A 23,224-nucleotide genomic window follows, 5' to 3' on the forward strand; every position below is an offset into this window, starting at 1 on the left:
CTCCTTAAAGCTGTGAAAAGTCTGACCAGGGGAAAAACACCTGGGCCGGACGGTATACCTCCAGAGTTGTTACTACAGTTTTGGGACAGCCTAGGCCCTGTATTGTTGGAGGCCATACATGCAGCGGTGGACCAGGGTTATTTTCATGACCATATGAATTCCGCACTCATATCTCTGCTACCAAAGAAAGGCAAAGACCATACTGAATGTGGCAACTATAGGCCCATTTCTTTAATAAACTCTGATCTCAAGTTATACTCCAAAATATTAGCCTCAAGATTGGATAATTATATGGGAAAACTCATACATTTTGATCAGACAGGGTTTATGAAGGGACGATTAGCTGCGGATAATATACATCGTTTGCTCCATATTATTGATCATTCTCATGAGGCGGATTCCCCATGTGCAGCTCTGTCACTAGACGCAGCTAAAGCGTTTGACACAATCAGTTGGGATTATTTGTGGGTGGTTATGGATAAATTTGGGTTGGGACCCAAGTTTATTGATATGGTTAAAGTTCTGTACAGAAACCCCTCAGCAATGGTATGCACAAATGGCCTACACTCTGATCCATTTTCAGTTTCTAGAGGTACACGTCAAGGCTCACCTCTTTCTCCTGCCTTATTTCTTCTGTCCACTGAACCGTTAGCACAGTATTTCAGACAATATCAGATTATTACACCTGTCCAAATCAAGGGGTCAAGGCATGTAATATCCTTGTTTGCGGATGATATTATCTTATATATGTCAGATTTACAGAAATCACTCAATGGTTTACTCCCCGTATTTGATGAATTTGAGGCTATATCTGGTTATAAAATTAACTGGGACAAGTCTGCTTTAACGCCACTCAATAACATGGCCAAGAACGTTGCAATACCCTCAGTGATTCCTGTAAAATCAGAGCTAACTTATTTAGGTATAAATGTTAAGACGGGCAGCACGGTGGTGTAGTGGTTAGCACTGTCACCTCACAGCAAGAAGGTCCGGGTTCGAGCCCCGTAGCCGGCGAGGGCCTTTCTGTGCAGAGTTTGCATGTTCTCCCCGTGTCCGCGTGGGTTTCCTCCGGGTGCTCCGGTTTCCCCCACAGTCCAAAGACATGCAGGTTAGGTTAACTGGTGACTCTAAATTGACCGTAGGTGTGAATGGTTGTCTGTGTCAGCCCTGTGATGACCTGGCGACTTGTCCAGGGTGTACCCCGCCTTTCGCCCGTAGTCAGCTGGGATAGGCTCCAGCTTGCCTGCGACCCTGTAGAAGGATAAAGCGGCTAGAGATAATGAGATGAGATGAATGTTAAGACATCACTCCCTGAACTGATAAAGTGTAACTATGAAAAAATACTCAAAAGATGTACAGCGGGATCTGGCCACTTGGAGCAAAATGTCAGGTTCCTTACAAACTAGAGTCTTTGTAATAAAAATGAATGTCCTGCCTCGAATAAATTTTATTAGCATGATGCTTCCACTGCCACCTCCAACTGACTATTGGAAAAGAGTAGATGCGTTTTTACGCAGGTTTATATGGGATGGGAAACACCCCAGAATACGTTTCTCCACTTTACAACGTTCCAAGTCTGATGGGGGACTCTCACTGCCAAATTTCAAATTATACCATCAAGCTTTCCAGTTGCGCCCTGTGAAAATTTGGTTAGATTCATCGTCACTAACCTCTTGGAGGGAGATTGAAGAAGGCCTAGTGCATCCTATAAGACTTCAAGATGTGTTATTCTCCACTTTGTCTAAAACTAAACATATTGACTTTGGTCCTATAATACAGTATACAATTAGAAATTTCAGAAGAATAGAAAAACAGGTTAGATATGACAAGAAAGCAAACACACACACTCCTCTCTGGAATAATCATGGTCTGACTTGTGGAAAGACGCCTTTTCAATGTCAGTCATGGGTTTCTTGTGGTATTCATACACTGGGTGATATATATAAGGCCAAAAAAAAAAAAAAAAAGTGCGTGTTTTTCCGGTTACGTAGATTTCAAAACTAGGGTCGGTAGGCAGGCATTTTTTTTTTTGAATTTTTTTTCAAAACGGCTGCCATAACCTATATTTAGACAGGAATAATTTCACAAAATATAATGAATTTCTTTGCAGGTCACCTGAGTTACCACCTTCTGATGAATCTGATGCAGCATGAGACACCTTTTAACATGAATTTTTCTGTAAATATAACAGCTCAATACACCATGAGAGAGAGAGAGCAGCCCCGCCCCTCTCTGCTCCCTGAGTGCAGCTCGTCGCCTTGGTAACGGTGCAGGGAAAAGACACAATATAACAAGCAAAGAGCGCTTTTTCTCAGAGTTCCCTCTCCTCGAACAACGCTGATTTACACGGAAACGGAAGGAGCTATTCACAAAATTCTTTCACATTGAGTGCTACAATGCTCCCATGAACACATTAATGTAATTTTTTTTGTCCTTAGTGTAAAAAATGTGGACACTAGAGTGAGTTAAAAACAAGTGACATTTCTGATTTTGCAGTAAAAGTGCTGCCACGTTTATAATGGGAGTCTATGGGAGAGCGCGGCTGTCCTCTCCTTACTTTCAGGCTTCTCATTCAAAAACTGTAAATCCTATCGCTCAGGGAGACACTTGTCTTGATTCACACAATGTGTGACTACAACTTTTGAGAAAGTTGTGTGTGTAGAGTGAAAATTGTGGCTGAGAAAACAGTTTAAATGAGAAAGTTAGAGCTTTTTTTTCAAGCTGCCTACACTCTAAACTCCTGAGCTCCACTGGTGTGTAACGCAATAGACACCCATTATAAAGCCTAAATTTCTCCAGATTTGCTCATGGTGTTTGATCTGTGACTGATCAAAAAGTATAGAACCTAGCAAAAAAGTTGAATGCCAGATCCACACAGGAGAATTTTGTCTCCGTTTTAAAGTTTGAATCATGTCTCTAGGTGAAAGACAAAATAAGCATCATCTCTGCTTCTGTTCCCTCCGACAGCCCCGACACACTACTGCCTCCGCCGAATGCGCACGCACACACCGCATGTCGGGGCCGCGGATGAGTTACTCTCCCTTGGTCAACGAAGTCGGCAGGGAATTTGTGGTTATTATCGGTACAAACAGCGCGAATCACAACTTAAATGAGTGCGGCTCAGTTTGACATTATTGTCAGTCCGTTAGATAAACATTTAATTTTATTAAAATCGAAAATTAATATTTAGAGCCTGTGGGCTACAAAAATAAGTCATTAAAGTAGCCGGCTGGACTTAATTGTGTAGTCGGCTGTATGGCCGGCAGCCGGCGCTTGTGGAAAGCCCTGATTTTCCCAGTGAGTGACAAAAACTTCCGGTTCACGCGGTTGGGTTATATGTAAAAGTCGCGACTGGGAAAAAAACGAAAAAAAAAAAGTTTAGGGTCGGGCGGTATGGATTAGGATCGGTCGGGTAACCGGAAAAAAACACTTTTTTTTTTTTTTTTGGCCTAACAGGGATGGACTGATGAGTTTTCAAAATCTTTGTCAACTTTTTGATATTCCTAAATCCTCATTTTTCCTCCATCTTCAGTTGCGGTCAGCATTACGTGCTTATGGGGTACCATGGGATTCAAATGTGCAAATCCACCCGGTTATTTATAAATTACTGATTTCTCCCTGCAGAGGATTTGTCACCTTTTCATATAGATGGCTCTCAGAATCGTCCTACTTTACCATTTCAATAGAAGCTAAGTGGGAAAGCGATTTAGCGACAGACTCTATAGACTGGGAAGGGGTATGGGATAATATTTTCAGTGCATCAAAGAACCCTAATCACCAGTTGATTCATTTCAAGTTTTGTCACAGGGCATACTGGACACCCATTGATGGGTTCCATGCGAAGCACACAAAGTCTATGCTGTAGTCTATGTAATACAGATATTCCAGGTACATATATACATATGGTTTGGGATTGTGAGGAAGTTCAGTTCTTTTGGAAAGAGGTAACTTTTATTTTGTCTGAATTATTAGAATTAGATATTCCTTTACTACCAAGCTTGTTGTTACTGAATGATGACTCTCAGTTTGAATGTACAGAGAGACAACGAAAAGCGTGGCTTGCAGGCCTAACAGCAACGAAAAAACTCATTGTTCAGAGGTGGCTTCCCCCACACAAACTTCCTATTAAAAAGTGGCTGTTGTACTTTCAAGATGTTATAATGATGGAATTATCTACTGCAAGAATCCATGGGGCAAGAGTCTCAACAATACAAATGTGGGAAAAAACGGCAGAGGGGGTTACAGACTTATTGGCGAATCATGCACAATGAGATATCTCACATGCTTTTTTTTTTCTTTCTCCATTTTGATACTTGATGTCATTATAGCATAAGGTAAATATCATGCTTTGACTATTGTTAGTTAACTCTTTCTTTTATTTCATGTATGACCTATTGGGTCATGTGATGTGTATCTAAGGTTGGGGGGGGTTGCGGGTGGGTGTTGATCACTGACTTTGTAATGTTACTGTCTCCCATCTTGGGATCTTGTTCTTAAATAAAAAAAACAGTGAATCTTAAAAAAAAAAAAAAAAGACAAAAGAATATTTTGAGAAAACAGTTCAAAAGAAAGAAAAAATTAAAGTAAAGGGAAGCTCAACTAAAGCTTAGCGTTGTACGGAGGGGCGTCACTAGGAATTAAGCTTTACTGGGGCACTGCCCCCCCCCGACACACACACACAAAATGCCCCCCCGCACAATGCACCTTAACGTTCCTGTCCCCAACCTATGCAAAGTGGATAATTCTCATGCTCTCATGGATGAAGTTATGCGAGGAATAGGTCAACGAGATGGAAAACACATCCCAGTCCCCACCAGGGCTTTGAACCAGAATTTTTTTCCTATTGGTTCGTTCCGAACAGAAACGGAATTTTAACATTTCCGGTTTTGGGTTCCACCATTAAATAGATGTTCCCGAACCGGTTAGAACAAAAAAATTTCGTTCCCGGAACGGTTAATTACGTTCCCTGTCAGCGGTTTAACAAATGGCTATAAAGTTATGTCTCTGTCTCATCCGGCTTAAGCCAAATGTAGGCTAATTCTATTACAACCTTCATTAAATAAGACAAGAAATAATTCAAAACAATTATTATTTCAAATGTTGGCGATTTGGATTCTCAGTATGTCTTCCCATCTACACAAACAGAAAAAGTGCAAAAAATGAAAGATAATTCGTTTAGTGTGTTACCAAAGGCTAGTCAGGCCCTATAGAGGGCTACCGCATGATGTCACCACGCCGCGAGATTTTGTTAGGCGCCATATTGGAAGACCAAGTACACATCTATGCAAGTACATACATACATAAAACAAACTACACCTGAAATGTAGCCAGGGCCGGTTCTGCCCTAATCTGGACCCGGGTGCAACATCGCGCAACCCCCCCCCCCCAAAAAAAAACACCAGTCTAAATCAGGACAACCATCACATAACTATAACTATAAACACTTTATATCAACTATTTTAACTAAATGGGCTATAATAAATAAGCCTGCAGGCAGCCACGGCGGGCTGCCTCAGAAAAGTAACCATTTGTCCTACCTTAAAACTCGTTTTGCATTTTCTGCCTCCTTTTTTGTATTTTCAACCCTCCGTTTATTTTCTTTCCTTTTCTGAAAACCCGATTTGTGTCCAGACATTTTGTTCTGCTACCAACGAACTAACTCGTCAGGTCTCGTCTCTCGAGCCCGCGATGATTCCCGTGGGAAGGGCAACAATTGATACATTTTTACAAACAGCCAATAGGGAGGTTGCAACGTTCAGGCTCTTCTTTGCTCAGACACTCAGTAATGGAGACGTGATAGCAGTCCACCTTCCCTCTCTCTCCATTCAGTCAGCGAACGTCACACAGGAAGTGAACCCCAGCGGGTCATAGAAACTTGCGCAGGAGAAGAATGGCTTTTTTATTTGTAGGCTACGGAAACTTTGAGGAACGAAATAAAAACCGGTATTAACCGGTTACCATTATTTTTAATAAGCGTTTCTGTTCCGGAACATAAAAAATAATAAAGTTTCTGGTTTCGTTTCTGTTCCATGTGAAATAGAAAAAGTTCCCGGTTTTCGTTTTCATTCCTTGAACCGGTTCAAAGCCCTGGTCCCCACAAAATTTATCGTTGGCATTTGGACTTTTAATGCATGCTGATGCTAAACGTGTCACCTCAACTCTCACGATTCCCGAACTTAGCTGGTTAGTTATGACTGACTAGCACATAGCCTACAACCTTAATCTTACCTCTCTCACCCTCCTTCTCACCTGTCACTGTTTCCCTGCCCCGTGAGAAGAATTGTCTGATATCCATCTGGAAAAGTAATTTAATATCGTTTAATTCGATGTAGTTTAATGAGTTTGTTAGAATATGGATTGCTTAGTTTTGTTGCGCTACCTTAACTCATCCAGAGCCCGTTCTCTGACTCATCCAAAGAGTAGTAGAGTAGAGTAGAGTAGAGTAACTCATCTCTCCAGTAGGCTAAATGGACTCATGGCACGCCACACGCACGCTATGTTTACAGTGAGAATCTCCCAGACCAATCAGAAAATTAGTTAGAAAGAAGAGGCGATAGAAGTTTGAATCACACTCTGTCCTACAACTTACAGTAGATAAATGATCTGCCAAAGAAACTAGTTTGTTACGAAAATCTTTCAACATTTTCTTACTGGGGCACAGCTGATTTTTACTGGGGCACAGCTGATTTTTACTGGGGCACAGCTGATTTTTACTGGGGCACGTGGCCCAGTAATAAAGGCCTAGTGACGCCCCGGTTGTACGGTCTCACACCGATCGATAACAAACAATAACTGAATACTTGCATATTTCAACATCTTTAGGTGCAAAATGCTTCTCGCAGGTGTAGACTGTATCCCTTTCGATCTGTTCTCTAAAATCTTGGTCTAATTCTCGTCTTCTTCAGCTCACCAAGCCATTCCTCTCGCCATTTCTTATGAGCTTCATCGCTCGCCAACGGCAGCTTAAAAATGCCGATTCCTTTGGTTCTTCTGCAAGAACCACAACCAAAAACCGCACAATTTCGGCCTGGCATTTCTGGAAACTTGAATAAAGTATTGCTAAAGTAAAGAAACTAGGGAAATATCGCTCGCTTGAATCGGTCTATAAACTAGTTTGCACTCTCAGGGTCACGTGATCAAGCCCAACCCATAAAGAGTTATCCCTTTGAAGTTTGCTGGGTTTCCTAACCACGCCCCTCTATTATCTATGGTCAGACCACCGGATAAAGTTTTGAATAACTAATGAGGCGGATGTGACGTCGCGTCACGTGAAACCCAGAATTTGTTTCTTTTAATCTTCAGTTATTCCTTACCATTTTCTAAAACGCTTTGTTTTAATGAAATCATCGCCTTGTGCTTAAAGGGGTACCAAATATAATATATACAGTTGCTGATGTGACAAAGTAACGTATTCTTAAGTATTCTATCAAATTTATATACTAGAAAACAACGAAATATCTTGGTAATTGTAAATATAATAGTCGGTACGCTAAACGGCACAAGAGTCGCCATTTTTAAAAGACGGTGACGTCAGCCCTACCCACTGCACTAGGAGAGAAGCGTGTAATCATGGCGTCGGGCGCATCAAGTGAAAGCGACAGCTCTGTCGAATCATACGAAGAGATCCCGCAAGACACATTGCAAGCAGGCTATGGCTTAGAAGGGTACCAGTTTGAACCTAGGAGAGGTACTCTCGACTCCGGTGATGAAGAAAGAAGAGAAGAAAGCTCGGATGACGGCGAGGATGAGACTGATGCTGACCATGGGCATGGCGAGTGTGGGGCAGAGCGTATGCGTGCAGGTGACACGGCGTGGTGCTCGTGCGGAAAATGTAACGTGGAGTTGCTCACGAGTCCAGCAGAATTTATTTGCTGCAATGAGATGGGCGCCACCCGTGGACTTGCGAAATCATCGCAAGAGGCAGAAACAGGTATTTCCATTGAAATAACACACACACAGTGGCATAATAGACTATACTATTAGTACTAGATCTATAGATCTGAAAATACGTGTAGGGCTATATGTAATCATTACGTTTATCGCCACGTCTACGATTTTAATGAATCATATATAGAAAACTAGATCTATTCTACTTCTACAGGGATCCCAGCAGTAATTGAAAAAAATAGAGGAATGTAAGAAACTATCAGCAGGGATCAAGGGGGCTGCCTGAAGCAGTTGAGATTTTAACATTTAAAGATGCTATAGAACACATTTTTTACATAGATTTAACATAGAAAAGCAACAAAATTTAACAATAATGTGTATCTATTTGATACCATATTTTGTAATCAATGACATAAGTGGCAAAAAAATATATAAAAATTAGACGAAAATGTAGCTTTGAAGAATATACTTGCCTAAATATCCCACTGATTTTGTTATAATATAACAATAGTATCCATAGTGCATCTCATTTGTTTATTTTTTCGTTTCAAGTTAATGTCAAAACTAGTCTAATATAAGCCACATTCATTTTTCAAAAATCATGAATATGAGCAGAAATCAATGATTCAGTAATATTAGGTATATACTAGGGCTGTAACGATACACCCAACTCACGATTCGATTCGTATCGCGATTTTTGACCCACGATTCGATACGCCCACGATTTTTTTAAAAATGTTTTTTTAAAGTAGTAAATTTGACTTAACATTTACGTACTTACAGTAACTATTTAATAACAAATAATTCAGACCACTGCAGAGAATGAGTAATATGTATGCAAAAATGAACAAATGTATATCCAAAGATTGTTTTATTTCTCAAAATAATACTGTTGAGCCGGAAGCTCTGTTTTTTTCGGTTCTGAAAAAGTCATTTTTCCAAATCGTGTAAATCCGTTAAGATTTTTTTTTTTTGGGGGGGGGGGGGGGGGGGGGGGGGCTCTCTCACTGTCTCACTCTCATAGGACCAATGATTTTCTGTGATCGCGGAAAACAGATGGAAATTACGGAATTTTTATGGTGAAACATTGCTCGCGTGTCAAAATGTAACTGCCGCAGAAGGCTTCTGCCCAAGCAGACATGCCTTCAGTGTTGCCAGATATTGCTAACGTTTTCCACCCCAAAATATGTTCAAAAGCACCTAAACCTGCCCAATCTGGCAACACTGCATGCCTTTCCGGTCAAGTGATTGTGACTGGCTTGTGGCACACCTAGCCAGCCAATGAGCTGCTTGTTTACAGATTCGCTCCCCGCGTCGCAACCAGAATGTCGACCGCTTAAAAGAAATGAATGCTCTGCCAGTGGCGAGTGCGGACGTTGCGTGACTCGCAGAAGACTGTCGCAGGTCGGCAAAAAAACGACTTACTAATAGATATAAAAAAATAAAAGTAATTTAAGTAAGTTTAAAATGTAATTTAAATAAAAAGTAAAGTATTCATAAATTGAAGTTTGGAAGCGCCTGTTTTTGGGCTGAGGAGAAGTTTGAAAGGGTGTACCGCGATTCTGCCTTCTTGTATCGCGATACGGATCGTGGCTCTGCGTATCGCGATTTCGATTCGCATATCGTTACAGCCCTAGTATATACATATGTACAGCAAATACTGGAGATATTTGATTTAAACCTCTCTCTTTTTGAAAGGTTTCACTGCAAAGGAATTTAATGCTCTTTCCTGGGGTGCATCATTCCTCCAGTTTTCTCTGCTTTTGTTTTTCTGATCTTTCCTTCTGCTTTTCTGATGTTCCTGCAGTGCTCTGAATTAAGTTCAACACATTAGAATTAAATTAAGTTCAACGCAATAGAAACAAAAGTACGAAAGGAGTTAAAACATGTTTTCTAGCAAATGGGCGCAGCCATATTGTTTTCTCGTTCTATCGCGTACAGTCTCGCGGTATTTACATCAATTTAACTTCCGATCAGCCCAGTAGATGGCGGTAACACACCGATTGTTAACCGCCAAAAAAAATCGACAGAAGAGTGTTCCCGAATGTCAACGAGAACAATGGAAGCCGACGAAAACATCGCTAAACAAGCAAACCAAATCAGAACGTATTCTGCTGGTCATTTTACTTAGACGTATTTTTAATGGATATACAAGAGATTAAAAAAAAAAACCTTTCGCTAGAAAATAGCGGAATTCCGCTAAATAGCGTACGTCTGGGATCCCTGCTTCTAGCACTTAATTTGTTTTGTAGAAATTAAATCTCCTGCCACTTAAAAAAAAAAAACAGAGGTTACGGTATACTGAATTAAATCCTTTTAACTATATATTGTTTACAAGTATAGTTCTATTAGACAATTAATTTACTATAAACACAGGCATTTTACAACTTTTCAATGCGAGACGAGTCTTACCGCTTTCATTTTCGCTTCCTTTCGACGCTTTTTCAACCTCACAGAACGTGCAGAGAACTCGCTCGCCGCCGTCTCACTTGCACTTGGCCTATGACAAAATTCCGTCGGTACGGCATCAGCCTTCAGAATTCGCCTGGGCTTCTTCCCTGGTTGTAGTCCAACGTATTTGGCAAATAAGTCCTCCTCATATGCCGAGGGCAGGAAATGTTTTGAACACAGCTTTGAAGCGCGTGATGGCTTGAAATCGCTTCTGCCGATCATACGTAGCCATGCTCGAACTCGCTTGGTGTTTTTCAGCGGAAACGAGTGAAAAGACACGCCTGGAGGATCGTTATGCTTTCCATCGGTCCTGTTATTACACCCGAAAGCAACACACTGTGGCATTGTGTAGCCGATCACTTACAATTCATCCTACTTTCCGATTCACACGTGCTCGTCCCAACCTCAATGAGCCAACACAACTGGGCACATACATACGTCATGAGTGTTACGCAGAGAAAATGAACGTGCATTCTGATTGGATAAAATTAATATCACGGCGGGCTGTTCAAACTGCGGAAATAGTTTGCTCGAGCTACTTTCAGAACACTAGAACTTTCCAACCTTAGAACAAAAAACTTTTGTAGGTCTTGAATAAGGTTCGTTAATGTGTGTTTTATTGTTATATTTACTCTATATATTGCCCTCTGTTCCCCTTTAATCTTGACCCAGCACGATGAAAAAGTTACAGATGCATTAAGGGAAACTATTCTGAAAAATCAGCTGTATTGCTTCATGATCCGAGGTCCAGATGAACAGCATCAAAACATTTATAAACGAGACATCAGTTAAATAAAACTTGATATCAGGAAACATCCAGTGCATGGTGTTAGTGAGGTTCACAAACATACCGGAATGAAAACCTTCCGTGGTTTGGGAGTTTCCTCGCTCCGACAGTCTCGTTCAGCTCCCGAGTGCTTGGGTATGTTGAGAGGTAAAGGCCGAATAACACTTCTGTGTTTTCCAGGCTTTGGAATGTCGCTGGTTTCAGATGATGAACAGTGTCGATTGTTATAATCTTCTATAACCGAAGGCCATTCCGCAGACCATGGAAATATCGCTGGGTCACGGTTTAAGTACGTCTTTTTCCCACCAGAGAAATGTAAGCTACAAACACTCGTCCATTTCGATTCAGTTCGGAGGTTTTCATTGCGGATTAAACTTATCCATTTCTTTCTTCTGTTCTCCTCGACTGGCAGCTGATAAAAGCTCAAATTAGGAGTTCTCTTTGTTGTGGAGACACAATAAGGCACACAGCAGTTCACTTTAGGCATGCTTAAAACCGGTTACACAGAACTACGCAGCGTTTAACAAAGGCGAAAGTAAAGAATATGGCGAAGCTGACCCCGGATATCGCCCATAATACATTACGGTAAACAAGCGATGACGTGGTCAGGGGGGTTTGGGCACTGAGCGCTGTATAAAATATGGAGAGCGAGCAGGCTCGTCAGAGTGAAGCCGTCTGGCCGCCATCTTACCACTCCCATCGCATGTATTTGGCTTGTGTGTTAAACCGCCGTATCTGATCAAATTTGCCCCAAGAAAAGTATCTCCTGACTTCCCCTCCTCTTATTTTCTCACCTTTACCCACATTCCTTACATATCTTTATAGCGCTTCCTTTCACTTATTGTTTTTTTCTTTTTCCAGTTCAGTCTGATCATTTTTTGAATGGCTTTTTTTTACTACTATAATTATTTCAGTGGAGATTATTTCAGTTTTTCTCTTACACGGTGTATGTATCTCTTTCATATATTTCTTCTTTTCTATCTATCTATCTATCTATCTATCTATCTATCTATCTATCTATCTATCTATCTATCTATTTATTATTATACTAACACAAAGCCTGTACAATACTTCCTTTCTATTTAGGACAGTTGTTGAAACAGGATTATTTTCTCATGTTTTCATCTCATTATCTGTAGCCGCTTTATCCTGTTCTACAGGGTCGCAGGCAAGCTGGAGCCTATCCCAGCTGACTACGGGCGAAAGGCGGGGTACACCCTGGACAAGTCGCCAGGTCATCACAGGGCTGACACATAGACACAGACAACCATTCACACTCACATTCACACCTACGGTCAATTTAGAGTCACCAGTTAACCTAACCTGCATGTCTTTGGACTGTGGGGGAAACCGGAGCACCCGGAGGATTTCAGTTCTAAATTTTCGCTGAGCAGTCTTTGACACTCTGTTGCAGTTTTCTGGCAAAGGTCAAGATTACATATGGAGGCTGCAGTATCTTTTGTGCTTTCTGTACCCACATCCACTGTTTCTTCCTTGCATGTACTTGGTGTGGACTCAGCAAAGTGTTGAGGCTCTTCTACGAATGAAGCCATCTGTAGAAGTGAACCAGCTGCTTCAAACTGCTCCTTTTCTTTCCTGGCTTTAGCCCTCTCATACCTGGTGACCTTATTCATGGTTGCTTTTTGATCTGGACTAACACTTCCTGCAGCCAGTTTTCGTGAAGGTGCCCAATCAGGGTTGGTTGTGTCATACAAGTCAGTCGATGTTCCTAAAAAATTAATAAACTGGTGTTAAAAAAACAAAAGCAAAAAAAAACAAAAAAAGACAATTTGCTAATCATGAGACATACTGATCTGAACCTATTTTTTAATTATCAATCACTTGGCACACTCGTGTATTTTACTTACTGAAACTGTCTTACTACTATTATGAATACTGTGCAATATTACTTTGCATCTGGTGGCTGAGTAGAAGGCCTATATTTCTCTATGGTTTAATATGATTTAGCCTAACCAAACTCCAAAGCCTGAAACTGACTTCATCAAACTTTAAAGGCTGTCTGATATATACAACTTTATATATTCTAGCATTAAATAGACTGTTGAATGTTATGCAACCGTAATAAGTTGATTAAACACAAATCAAATCATACAGAATAGACCTAAAATGTTTTTCAAAAATGAACCTTGCGTGAGCGATATTAAGTGTACATTACAATGTAAACGTACACTCAGCGGCTCCAGTTAGGCATTCTCCAGAGATTGTTTACACGATGTTTTGGTTTCCAAAAACAAACTTAAACACAATTGATTGTTTATTTAAACAACTTACCACTTATAAAATGATCGGAGCAGACTCTGCTGTGTTTGGAAGGCTGAAAATCCTTGCGGTTGATTCTCGCAAGCCATAGATTTCTCCTTTGTATGCTGAGTTTCTTTGTTTGCTCGCCTTCGTGCTCCCGTACAGTGGGAATTACATAAAAGCTCCGCTTGACGTCATCACCTGACCTATTACGACAGCCATGAATACAACAGGTCTGCACCATTGCTAGCTTTAAATAGTAATAATGTAACTATAAATGTAAATAATATATAAATGAATGTAACTCGCGCGTTACAATGTGTGCTCCGTGACCCGTACGGTAAGCTTGCCCCCCAAGATGGCCGCCACCAGGGAATCCCCGACTCTGTGACGTCATGTGAAAACCATGTAATGCTATGGGTGTGGTAAGATGGCGGCCAGACAGCAAACTTCCGCCCTTCCTCTCTTTTGACCAATCAGAGCGCGGCATGGTTTAACTTTCACCCCAAGTCTATGTTCCACTCACAACACTACACACGTGATACACAGTACACGCACACACACACACACACAGAGAAATATGGAGCAGAAGAAGATCCTGTGTGTAGGTTTGGTGTGTTTGGACATCATTAACGTGGTGGATACATTTCCGGAAGAGGACACGGACACCAGGTTTATATACTAAAATAATCTAATAAAATATTTTAATTCTGTCCTTTATTATAACGGCGCATTAATAAAGACAAGAGTCAGGGTTAAAGTACAGCTCTTACTGCTGTGTGCATGTTAAAGGAGCGGTTCAGAAACACCCCACAGTTTTTACAGATAGATCAACCAGGACATTACTGTTATAGTGTAGCTGTTGCTCTGCAAGTCTAATGGAGCTAACAGGTAATATACACTAATGACTATCAGTTAGGGCGGCACGGTGGTGTAGTGGTTAGCGCTGTCGCCTCACAGCAAGAAGGTCCTGGGTTCGAGCCCCGGGGCCGGCAAGGGCCTTTCTGTGTGGAGTTTGCATGTTCTCCCCGTGTCCGCGTGGGTTTCCTCCGGGTGCTCCGGTTTCCCCCACAGTCCAAAGACATGCAGGTTAGGTTAACTGGTGACTCTAAATTGACCGTAGGTGTGAATGTGAGTGTGAATGGTTGTCTGTGTCTATGTGTCAGCCCTGTGATGACCTGGCGACTTGTCCAGGGTGTACCCCGCCTTTCGCCCATAGTCAGCTGGGATAAGCTCCAGCTTGCCTGCGACCCTGTAGAAGGATAAAGCGGCTAGAGATAATGAGATGAGATGAGACTATCAGTTAGCAATGTGCACAATGCACCCTACAAACCTGAGGAATGTTAGAAAAACTTAGCAGTATGATACTGTTATAACTCATTATAACACTGTCAAAAGTGTTATAATGAGTATAACAGTTTAACGTATAGTATAGTATAGTATAGTATAGTATAGTATAGTATAGTATAACGTTTGCAGCTTTTGCAAACGTTTGGATCTGAAATAATGAAAGAAGGTCTGATCTCAGAAAAGTTACAAGAAGTGTCCACCTTATATCTAATTACATTAACTTACAGTACAGTGTGCAAAAGTCTTAGGCACCCTGTTTTTTATACAAACTTTGTTATCGATTTCTATTTTATGACTTGTACATTATTGAGTCAGTGCAAAAACATTTTAGAGTCCAAATGTTCGTTTTCCAGCACAAAATTAAATGTTACAGGGAAAAAAAGTTTGTATCTGAGCAGCACATTACATAAGAGAGCACTTTTCAGATTTAAAAAAAAAAAAAACAACATAATGAAGGCTGCTGGGTTTTGCTGCAAAATTAAGAAGCGAGTGTAACAGTCAAAGTGTCCAGAAGAACTGCGGCTGGTTCTGTAAGATGCTCAGTAAAACCTACAGCTCATTTCCTTATAGAACTGCACTCACTGTACCTGAGACGACTATATACACTATATTGCCAAAAGTATTTGCTCACCCATCCAAATTATCGGAATCAGGTGTTCCAATCACTTCCATGGCCACAGGTGTATAAAATCAAGCACCTAGGCATGCAGACTGTTTTTACGGTTTGGAGCTGCCCCTTCCTCTTCCAACATGACTGTGCACCAGTGCACAAAGCAAGGTCCATAAAGACATGGATGACAGAGTCTGGTGTGGATGAACTTGACTGGCCTGCACAGAGTCCTGACCTCAACCCGACAGAACACCTTTGGGATGAATTAGAGCGGAGACTGAGAGCCAGGCCTTCTCGTCCAACATCAGTGTGTGACCTCACAAATGCGCTTCTGGAAGAATGGTCAAAAATTCCCATAAACACACTCCTAAACCTTGTGGACAGCCTTCCCAGAAGAGTTGAAGCTGTTCTAGCTGCAAAGGGTGGACCGACGTCATATTGAACCCTATGGATTAGGAATGGGATGTCACTTAAGCTCATACGTGAGTCAAGGCAGGTGAGCGAATACTTTTGGCAATATAGTGTATATATATTTTTTAAACAAAGGGTCGTCTCACACCAAATATTGACTTTGATTCATGTATGATGGCTTACTGCTGTTTATAGTGTTTTTTAATGTTGAAACATTTCATTTCATTATTTTAAAGCCATTTTTGGTCTACAGCATTTCTTTACATGTGCCTAAGACTTTTGCACAGGACTGTATATCATGTAATGTGCTGATAATACAGTGGTGCTTGAAAGTTTGTGAACCCTTTAGAATTGTCTATATTTCTGCTTAAATATGACCTAAAACACCATCAGATTTTCACACAAGTCCTAAAAGTAAATAAAGAGAACCCAGTTAAACAAATGAGACAAAAATATTATACTTGGTCATTTATTTATTGAGGAAAATGATCCAATATTACACATCTGTGAGTGGCAAAAGTATGTGAACCTTTGCTTTCAGTATCTGGTGTGACCCCCTTGTGCAGTGGCGCGGGAAGACATTGTCGGCAGGGGGTGCTGTGACGTGACCTGGGACATTTTTTTGAAGGGGGGTCTGGGGGTCCTCCCCCAGAAAATTTTGTATTTCTTAGATGCAATTTCCTGCATTTTAACCAGTCAGGCGTCCGAAATCCTTTTAAGCTTGCAATTGCAATATTTCGTTAAACTGCCTACTACTTATAGGCCTAATCCGTAAAAACGACTTTTTTTTTTTTTTTGAGTGATGACGGAAGAATCTGAAGCCTGTCTGTCAATGACAATTCTCAGTTAACACGATTACGAAGGACAGGTTATTTTAGAAGCAGAAGCGCACAGCTGTGGTTTAACAGTCGCAGGTTTTACATCTGCTCTAGATAAACTGAAGGAGACGCGGATTCCACCCGATTACAGCCTTACATACCCAGATCCAGTCAAGCGAGTGTGCATTTCAAATACAGTAGTTAGTCACACACACACACACGAAACAGAACAACACTCTCGCTGGAACAACACAAACACCATGGTTCTCTCAATCAACAGACCGAAATCCATGAACCCACTCATCCTACTACTATGGGTTAGTGACACTAACTTAGTGTTCTATTGCAAAAATCACTCATAAAAGTGATGCAGCGGTATTTCACACTCTCCATTAAGAAAAGTAAAACATGATGAGCATGGACACACCGTTTTAAACGAACATTTTTTAAGACTGTAGTTACATCTGAGTCAACTTCAAAGCACGATGCTAGCAACACCTGCACTTGTTCAAGGCATACCAAATAGGCTCAAGTGAGCACGACACAGCGGGCAAAATTAATAACCAAATGGCCTTACCTTAAAACGCTGTCTTGATCATATGACTTCTCGCAATTATTCCACTTAAATCCACACGGTTCTCTTCTGAGACATAGTAACTATTAAGTATCAACTAACTAACTAACTAACTAACTAACTAACTAACTAACTAACTAACTAACTAACTAACTAACTAACTCTTCCTCTTCTCTACAGACGGTCAACTCGTACTCGCTTCCTGTTGTAATTTCGCGCGCTGAAAAGCTGAACGTCAACGTCACGACAAAAAAAATTCTGATGGTCCACTAGACTACATATTAAGTTATAAGTTTTAATTAAATCCTTTTTTAAATAACTAAAATGTAGCCCTCATCATCCTACATCTAAAACATGACATATAAAATCAGCAGAGCCAAATGAAAACAAATAAATAAACAAATATATTTTCACGTATGTTTTGTTTTATGTTCATGTCAGTTTTGAGGGTCCACCACCAGGGGGTGCTGCCGCACCCCCCGCACCCCCGGTTCCCGCGCCGGTGCCCTTGTGCAGCAATAACTGCAACTAAACGTTTCCGGTAACTGTTGGTCAATCCTGCACGCCGGCTTGGAGGAATTTTAGCCCATTCCACCGTACAGAACAGCTTCAACTCTGGGATGTTGGTGGGTTTCCTCACATGAACTCCTCGCTTCAGGTCCTTCCACAACATTTTGATTGGATTAAGGTCAGGACTTTGACTTGGCCATTCCAAAACATTAACATTATTCTTCTTCAACCATTCTTTGGTAGAACGACTTGTGTGCTTAGGGTCGTTGTATTGCTGCATGACCCACCTTCTCTTGAGATTCAGTTCATGGACAGATGTCCTGACATTTTCCTTTAGAATTCATCTCATTATCTCTAGCCGCTTTATCCTTCTACAGGGTCGCAAGCAAGCTGGAGCCTATCCCAGCTGACTACGGGCGAAAGGCGGGGTACACCCTGGACAAGTCGCCAGGTCATCACAGGGCTGACACATAGACACAGACAACCATTCACACTCACATTCACACCTACGGTCAATTTAGAGTCACCAGTTAACCTAACCTGCATGTCTTTGGACTGTGGGGGAAACCGGAGCACCCGGAGGAAACCCATGTGGACACGGGGAGAACATGCAAACTCCACACAGAAAGGCCCTCGCCGGCCCCGGGGCTCGAACCCAGGACCTTCTTGCTGTGAGGCGACAGCGCTAACCACTACACCACCGTGCCGCCCTCCTTTAGAATTGGCTGGTATAATTCAGAATTGATTGTTCCATCAATGATGGCAAGCCGTCCTGGCTCAGATGCAGCAAAACAGGCCCAAACCATGATACTACCACCACCATGTTTCACAGATGGGATAAGGTTCTTATGCTGGAATGCAGTGCTTTCTTTTCTCCAAACATAACACTTCTCATTTAAACCAAAAAGTTCTATTTTGGTCTCATCCGTCCACAAAACATTTTTCCAATAGCCTTCTGGCTTGTCCATGTGATCTTTAGCAAACTGCAGACGAGCAGCAATGTTCTTTTTGGAGAGCAGTGGCTTTCTCCTTGCAACCCTGCCATGCACACCACTGTTGTTCAGTGTTCTCCTGATGGTGGACTCATGAACATTAATATTAGCCAATGTGAGAGAGGCCTTCAGTTGCTTAGAAGTTACCCTGGGGTCCTTTGTGACCTCGCCGACTATTACACCCTTTGCTCTTGAAGTGATCTTTGTTGGTCAACCACTCCTGGGGAGGGTAACAATGGTCTTGAATTTCCTCCATCCGTACACAATCTGCCTGACTGTGGATTGGTGGAGTCCAAACTCTTTAGAGATGGTTTTGTAACCTTTTCCATCCTGATGAGCATCAACAATGCTTTTTCTGAGGTCCTCAGAAATCTCCTTTGTTCGGGCCATGATACACTTCCACAAACATGTGTTGTGAAGCTCAGACTTTGATAGATCCCTGTTCTTTAAATAAAATAGGGTGCCCACTCACACCTGATTGTCATCCCATTGATTGAAAACACCTGACTCTAATTTCAACTTCAAATTAACTGCTAATCCTAGAGCTTCACATACTTTTGCCACTCACAGATATGTAATATTGGCGCTCAGGAGACACGCCTCCTTACAGTGTAATGATGTCACTGCTGATATCAGCGAGTGAATTATACTGTCAAAAATAATTTCAAACTTCCTGCAATTTATGTTAAAAATGAGTGGATATGATTTTCTAATAAGAACTTTTATATAGATAGAAGTCAATTAAAAACTTTGTGTGTGTTGCAGATGTGTGTCCCAGAGGTGGCAGCGAGGTGGGAACGCCTCAAACTCCTGCACGATTCTGTCTCTGCTCAGTGCTCCCTGTGCCTTCATGGGTTCTCTGGCTCCTGGACCAATTGCAGAGTAAGTGCTCTTCCTCTTCATTAAAGCCCTGCATTCGGATCAGTAACCGTCCCAAACTGTGGGCACAGGGCACCATATACATGGGTTTTTTAGTGTGTGTGTGTGTGTTCAGGGTCGTAACGCTGATGAACAGGTGAAGATGATCGAGCAGGTGAAAAGCTACAATGCCACACATGAGGAGAAGAACAGGATCACTATCTCTGTGGAGATTGAGAAAACCCGTCCCTCACTCTATCAGCTTTTCTCCCATGGAAACGTTGTACAGTTCAACTTTACTACTATCAGACTTTTCTCCAGTCTGACTTTACTACCGTCCAACTTTACTCCAGTCTGACTTTATTCCAGACTGACATTACTACCGTCCAACTTTATTCCAGTCTGACATTACTACCATCCAACTTTACTCCAGTCTGACTTTACTCCAGTCTGACATTACAACCGTCCAACTTTACTCTAGTCTGACTTTACTATTGTCCAACTTTACTCCAGTCTTACTTTACTACCGTCCAACTTTACTCCAGTCTGACTTTACTCCAGTCTGACTTTACTCCAGTCTGACATTACAACCGTCCAACTTTACTCCAGTCTGACTTTACTACCGTCCAACTTTACTCCAGTCTTACTTTACTACCGTCCAACTTTACTCCAGTCTGACTTTACTACCGTCCAACTTTACTCCAGTCTGACTTTACTACCGTCAAACTTTATTCCAGTCTGACTTTATTCCAGTATAACTTTACAACCGTCCAACTTTATTCCAGTCTGACTTTATTCCAGTCTGACTTTACTACCGTCCAACTTTACTCCAGTTTGACTTTATTCCAGTCTGACATTACAACCGTCCAACTTTATTCCAGTCTGACTTTACAACCGTCCAACCTTACTCCAGTCTGACTTTACTATCGTCCAACTTTACTCCAGTCTGACTTTACTACCGTCCAACTTTACTCCAGTCTGACTTTACTCCAGTCTGACATTACAACCGTCCAACTTTACTTCAGTCTGACTTTACTACCGTCCAACTTTACTCCAGTCTTACTTTACTACCGTCCAACTTTACTCCAGTCTGACTTTACTACCGTCCAACTTTACTCCAGTCTGACTTTACTACTGTCAAACTTTATTCCAGTCTGACTTTATTCCAGTCTAACTTTACTACCATCCAACTTTATTCCAGTCTTACTTTACTGCCGTCCAACTTTACTCCAGTCTGACTTTACTACCATCCAACTTTACTCCAGTCTGACTTTTCTACCATCCAACTTTACTCCAGTCTGACTTTATTTCAGTCTGACTTTACTACCATCCAACATTACTCCAGTATGACTTTACAACCGTCCAATTTTACTCCAGTGTGACTTTACTACCATCCAACTTTACTCCAGTCTGAATTTATTCCAGTGTGACTTTATTCCAGTCTGACTTTACTACCGTCCAACTTTACTCCAGTCTGACTTTATTCCAGTCTGACTTTATTCCAGTCTGACTTTATTCCAGTCTGACTTTACTACCGTCCGACTTTACTCCAGTCTGACTTTACTACTGTCCAACTTTACTCCAGTCTGACTTTATTCCAGTGTGACTTTACTACCGTCCAACTTTACTTCAGTCCGACTTTATTCCAATCTGACTTTACTCTGGTCTGACTTTACTACCGTCCAACTTTACTCCAGTCTGACTTTACTGCCCTCAAACTTTATTCCAGTCTGACTTTATTCCAGTATAACTTTACAACCGTCCAACTTTACTCCAGTCTGACTTTACTACCATCCAACTTTACTATCGTCCAATTTTACTCCAGTTTGACTTTATTCCAGTCTGACATTACAACCGTCCAACTTTACTCCAGTCTGACTTTACTACCATCCATCTTTACTCCAGTCTGACTTTATTCCAGTCTGATTTTACTACCATCCAACTTTACTGCTGTCTGACTTTACTACCGTCCAACTTTACTCCAGTCTGATTTTACTACCATCAAACTTTATTACAGTCTGACTTTATTCCAGTGTGACTTTACTACCATCCAACTTTACTCCAGTGTGACTTTATTCCAGTCTGACTTTACTACCATCCAACTTTACTTCAGTCTGACTTTACTACCATCCAACTTTACTCCAGTCTGACTTTACTACCGTCCAACTTTACTCCAGTCTGACTTTACTCTGGTCTGACTTTATTCCAATGTGACTTTACTACCGTCCAACTTTAGTTCAGTCTGACTTTACTACCATCCAACTTTACTCCAGTGTGACTGTGGCAGCGGGGGTGTGGTCAAGCACCGGTCTGTGACAGGAGGGTGGAGTCAGGGAAGGTAAGTGGCAGAATCACTACACCTGACTGCAATTAACCTGTTTGTGTGTGTCTTCCCAGTGACCGCGCCCTACTTAAGGAGGGAGAGCGAGAGCAGAGGGATCTCATTCCCGAACCAGACGCCGGTCGTGTGTGTGTGTCTATTTTGTTTAAAGTTGTTCACTGAAAAGTGTGGCAATAAAAGCCCTATTTCTGAACCTGATCTCTGTCCTGCCGTCCTCTGTGCTCCACCCACCCGTACAAACCGTTACAGTGGTGCTGAAACCCGGGACGTGGAGCACCAGCCGATCAGCCCCATGGAGTCCTCCCCGTTCGCCGACCTGGTCCACGCCCTCGCCACGGCCCAGCAAAGCCAGCACCAGGCGCTCGTCACCCTCCAAAAGGAACAAGAGCGACGCTTCGAGGCCCTGGTGCTGGCCCAGCAAGAAGACCGAGAGGCGTTCCAGCACCTCCTCGCATCGGCGGGGTCCACCAGCGCTCCTACCGCGGGCCCGTCACCCCTCACTGTCACCAAGATGGGCCCGCAGGACGACCCCGAGGTGTTCATCACGCTCTTCGAGCAAGTCGCAGAAGCCTCGGGGTGGCCGATGGAGCAGCGCGCGGTGCGCCTCCTCCCCCTGCTAACGGGAGAGGCACAGCTGGCCGCGCTATAGCTCCCCGCCGACCGCCGGCTGGCCTACGCAGACCTCCGCCGGGCCATCCTCCAGCGCGTGGGGCGCACCCCAGAACAGCAGCGCCAGCGCTTCCGCGCGTTGCGCTTGGAGGAAGTCGGCCGGCCGTTCGCATTTGGCCAGCAGCTCCGGGACGCCTGCTGGCGGTGGTTGAGGGCTGACAACCACAACGCCGAGGGGATCATCGACCAGGTGGTGCTGGAACAATTCATCGCTCGCTTGCCAGCAGGAACTGTGGAGTGGGTCCAGTGCCACCGCCCGGCATCGCTGGATCAGGCAGTCGAGCTGGCAGAGGACTATTTGGTGGGTGTTCCGGCGGCAGGACAGCAGACGGCATCTTCTCTTCTCTCCTCCTCTCTCTCTCCCCCTCCTCCTGTGTCCTGTCCTCGCCCCATTTCCCCACCGCAGAGGCGGGGGCTGGCACCACCCCAGCCGGCCCACCGCACCCGCGGTGCCCTCCCGTTTCTCCCTTCTGTGTCTGTCTCTCCCCCCCCCAGGTGAGTGAGCCCCAGAACACCGGTGCAGAGGGAAAGCCCGGGCCGGTTTGCTGGCGCTGCAGGGAGCCGGGCCACCTTCAACAGCAGTGCACGGCGATGGAAGTGGGCGCGGTGGTTCGGATCCCCGACGCGCCAGAGGCCGCCCTTGATCAGGCTGGAGCGTATCGCATACCGGTGAGTATCCAAGGGGATACATATCAGGCGTTGGT

General features: G+C 42.8%; 2 protein-coding genes across 4 annotated transcripts in view; one reads left to right on the plus strand and one right to left on the minus strand.

Annotated features, from left to right (window-relative positions):
- Nucleotides 1-11,951, minus strand: part of LOC132894248 (uncharacterized) — a 45,665-nt gene extending 33,714 nt beyond the window's left edge. For both annotated transcript variants that reach the window (XM_060933831.1, XM_060933830.1), the window contains exon 1: nt 11,190-11,951. In XM_060933831.1, coding sequence (XP_060789814.1) covers nt 11,190-11,612 — 423 coding nt within the window. In that variant the 5' untranslated portion in view covers nt 11,613-11,951. The remainder of the gene's footprint in view (nt 1-11,189) is intronic.
- Nucleotides 11,952-13,935: 1,984 nt separating this feature from the next.
- Nucleotides 13,936-23,224, plus strand: part of LOC132894250 (uncharacterized) — a 44,354-nt gene continuing 35,065 nt past the window's right edge. The window contains exons 1-4 of one of the 2 annotated variants that reach the window (XM_060933836.1): nt 13,936-14,059; nt 19,418-19,534; nt 19,647-21,979; nt 22,101-23,189. The gene's annotated coding sequence lies outside the window, so the exon portion shown is untranslated. The remainder of the gene's footprint in view (nt 14,060-19,417; nt 19,535-19,646; nt 21,980-22,100; nt 23,190-23,224) is intronic. The other variant, XM_060933837.1, reaches the window with a different exon arrangement.

The sequence above is a fragment of the Neoarius graeffei genome, chromosome 11, assembly GCF_027579695.1.
Source record: "Neoarius graeffei isolate fNeoGra1 chromosome 11, fNeoGra1.pri, whole genome shotgun sequence".
Classification (NCBI taxonomy): domain Eukaryota; kingdom Metazoa; phylum Chordata; class Actinopteri; order Siluriformes; family Ariidae; genus Neoarius; species Neoarius graeffei.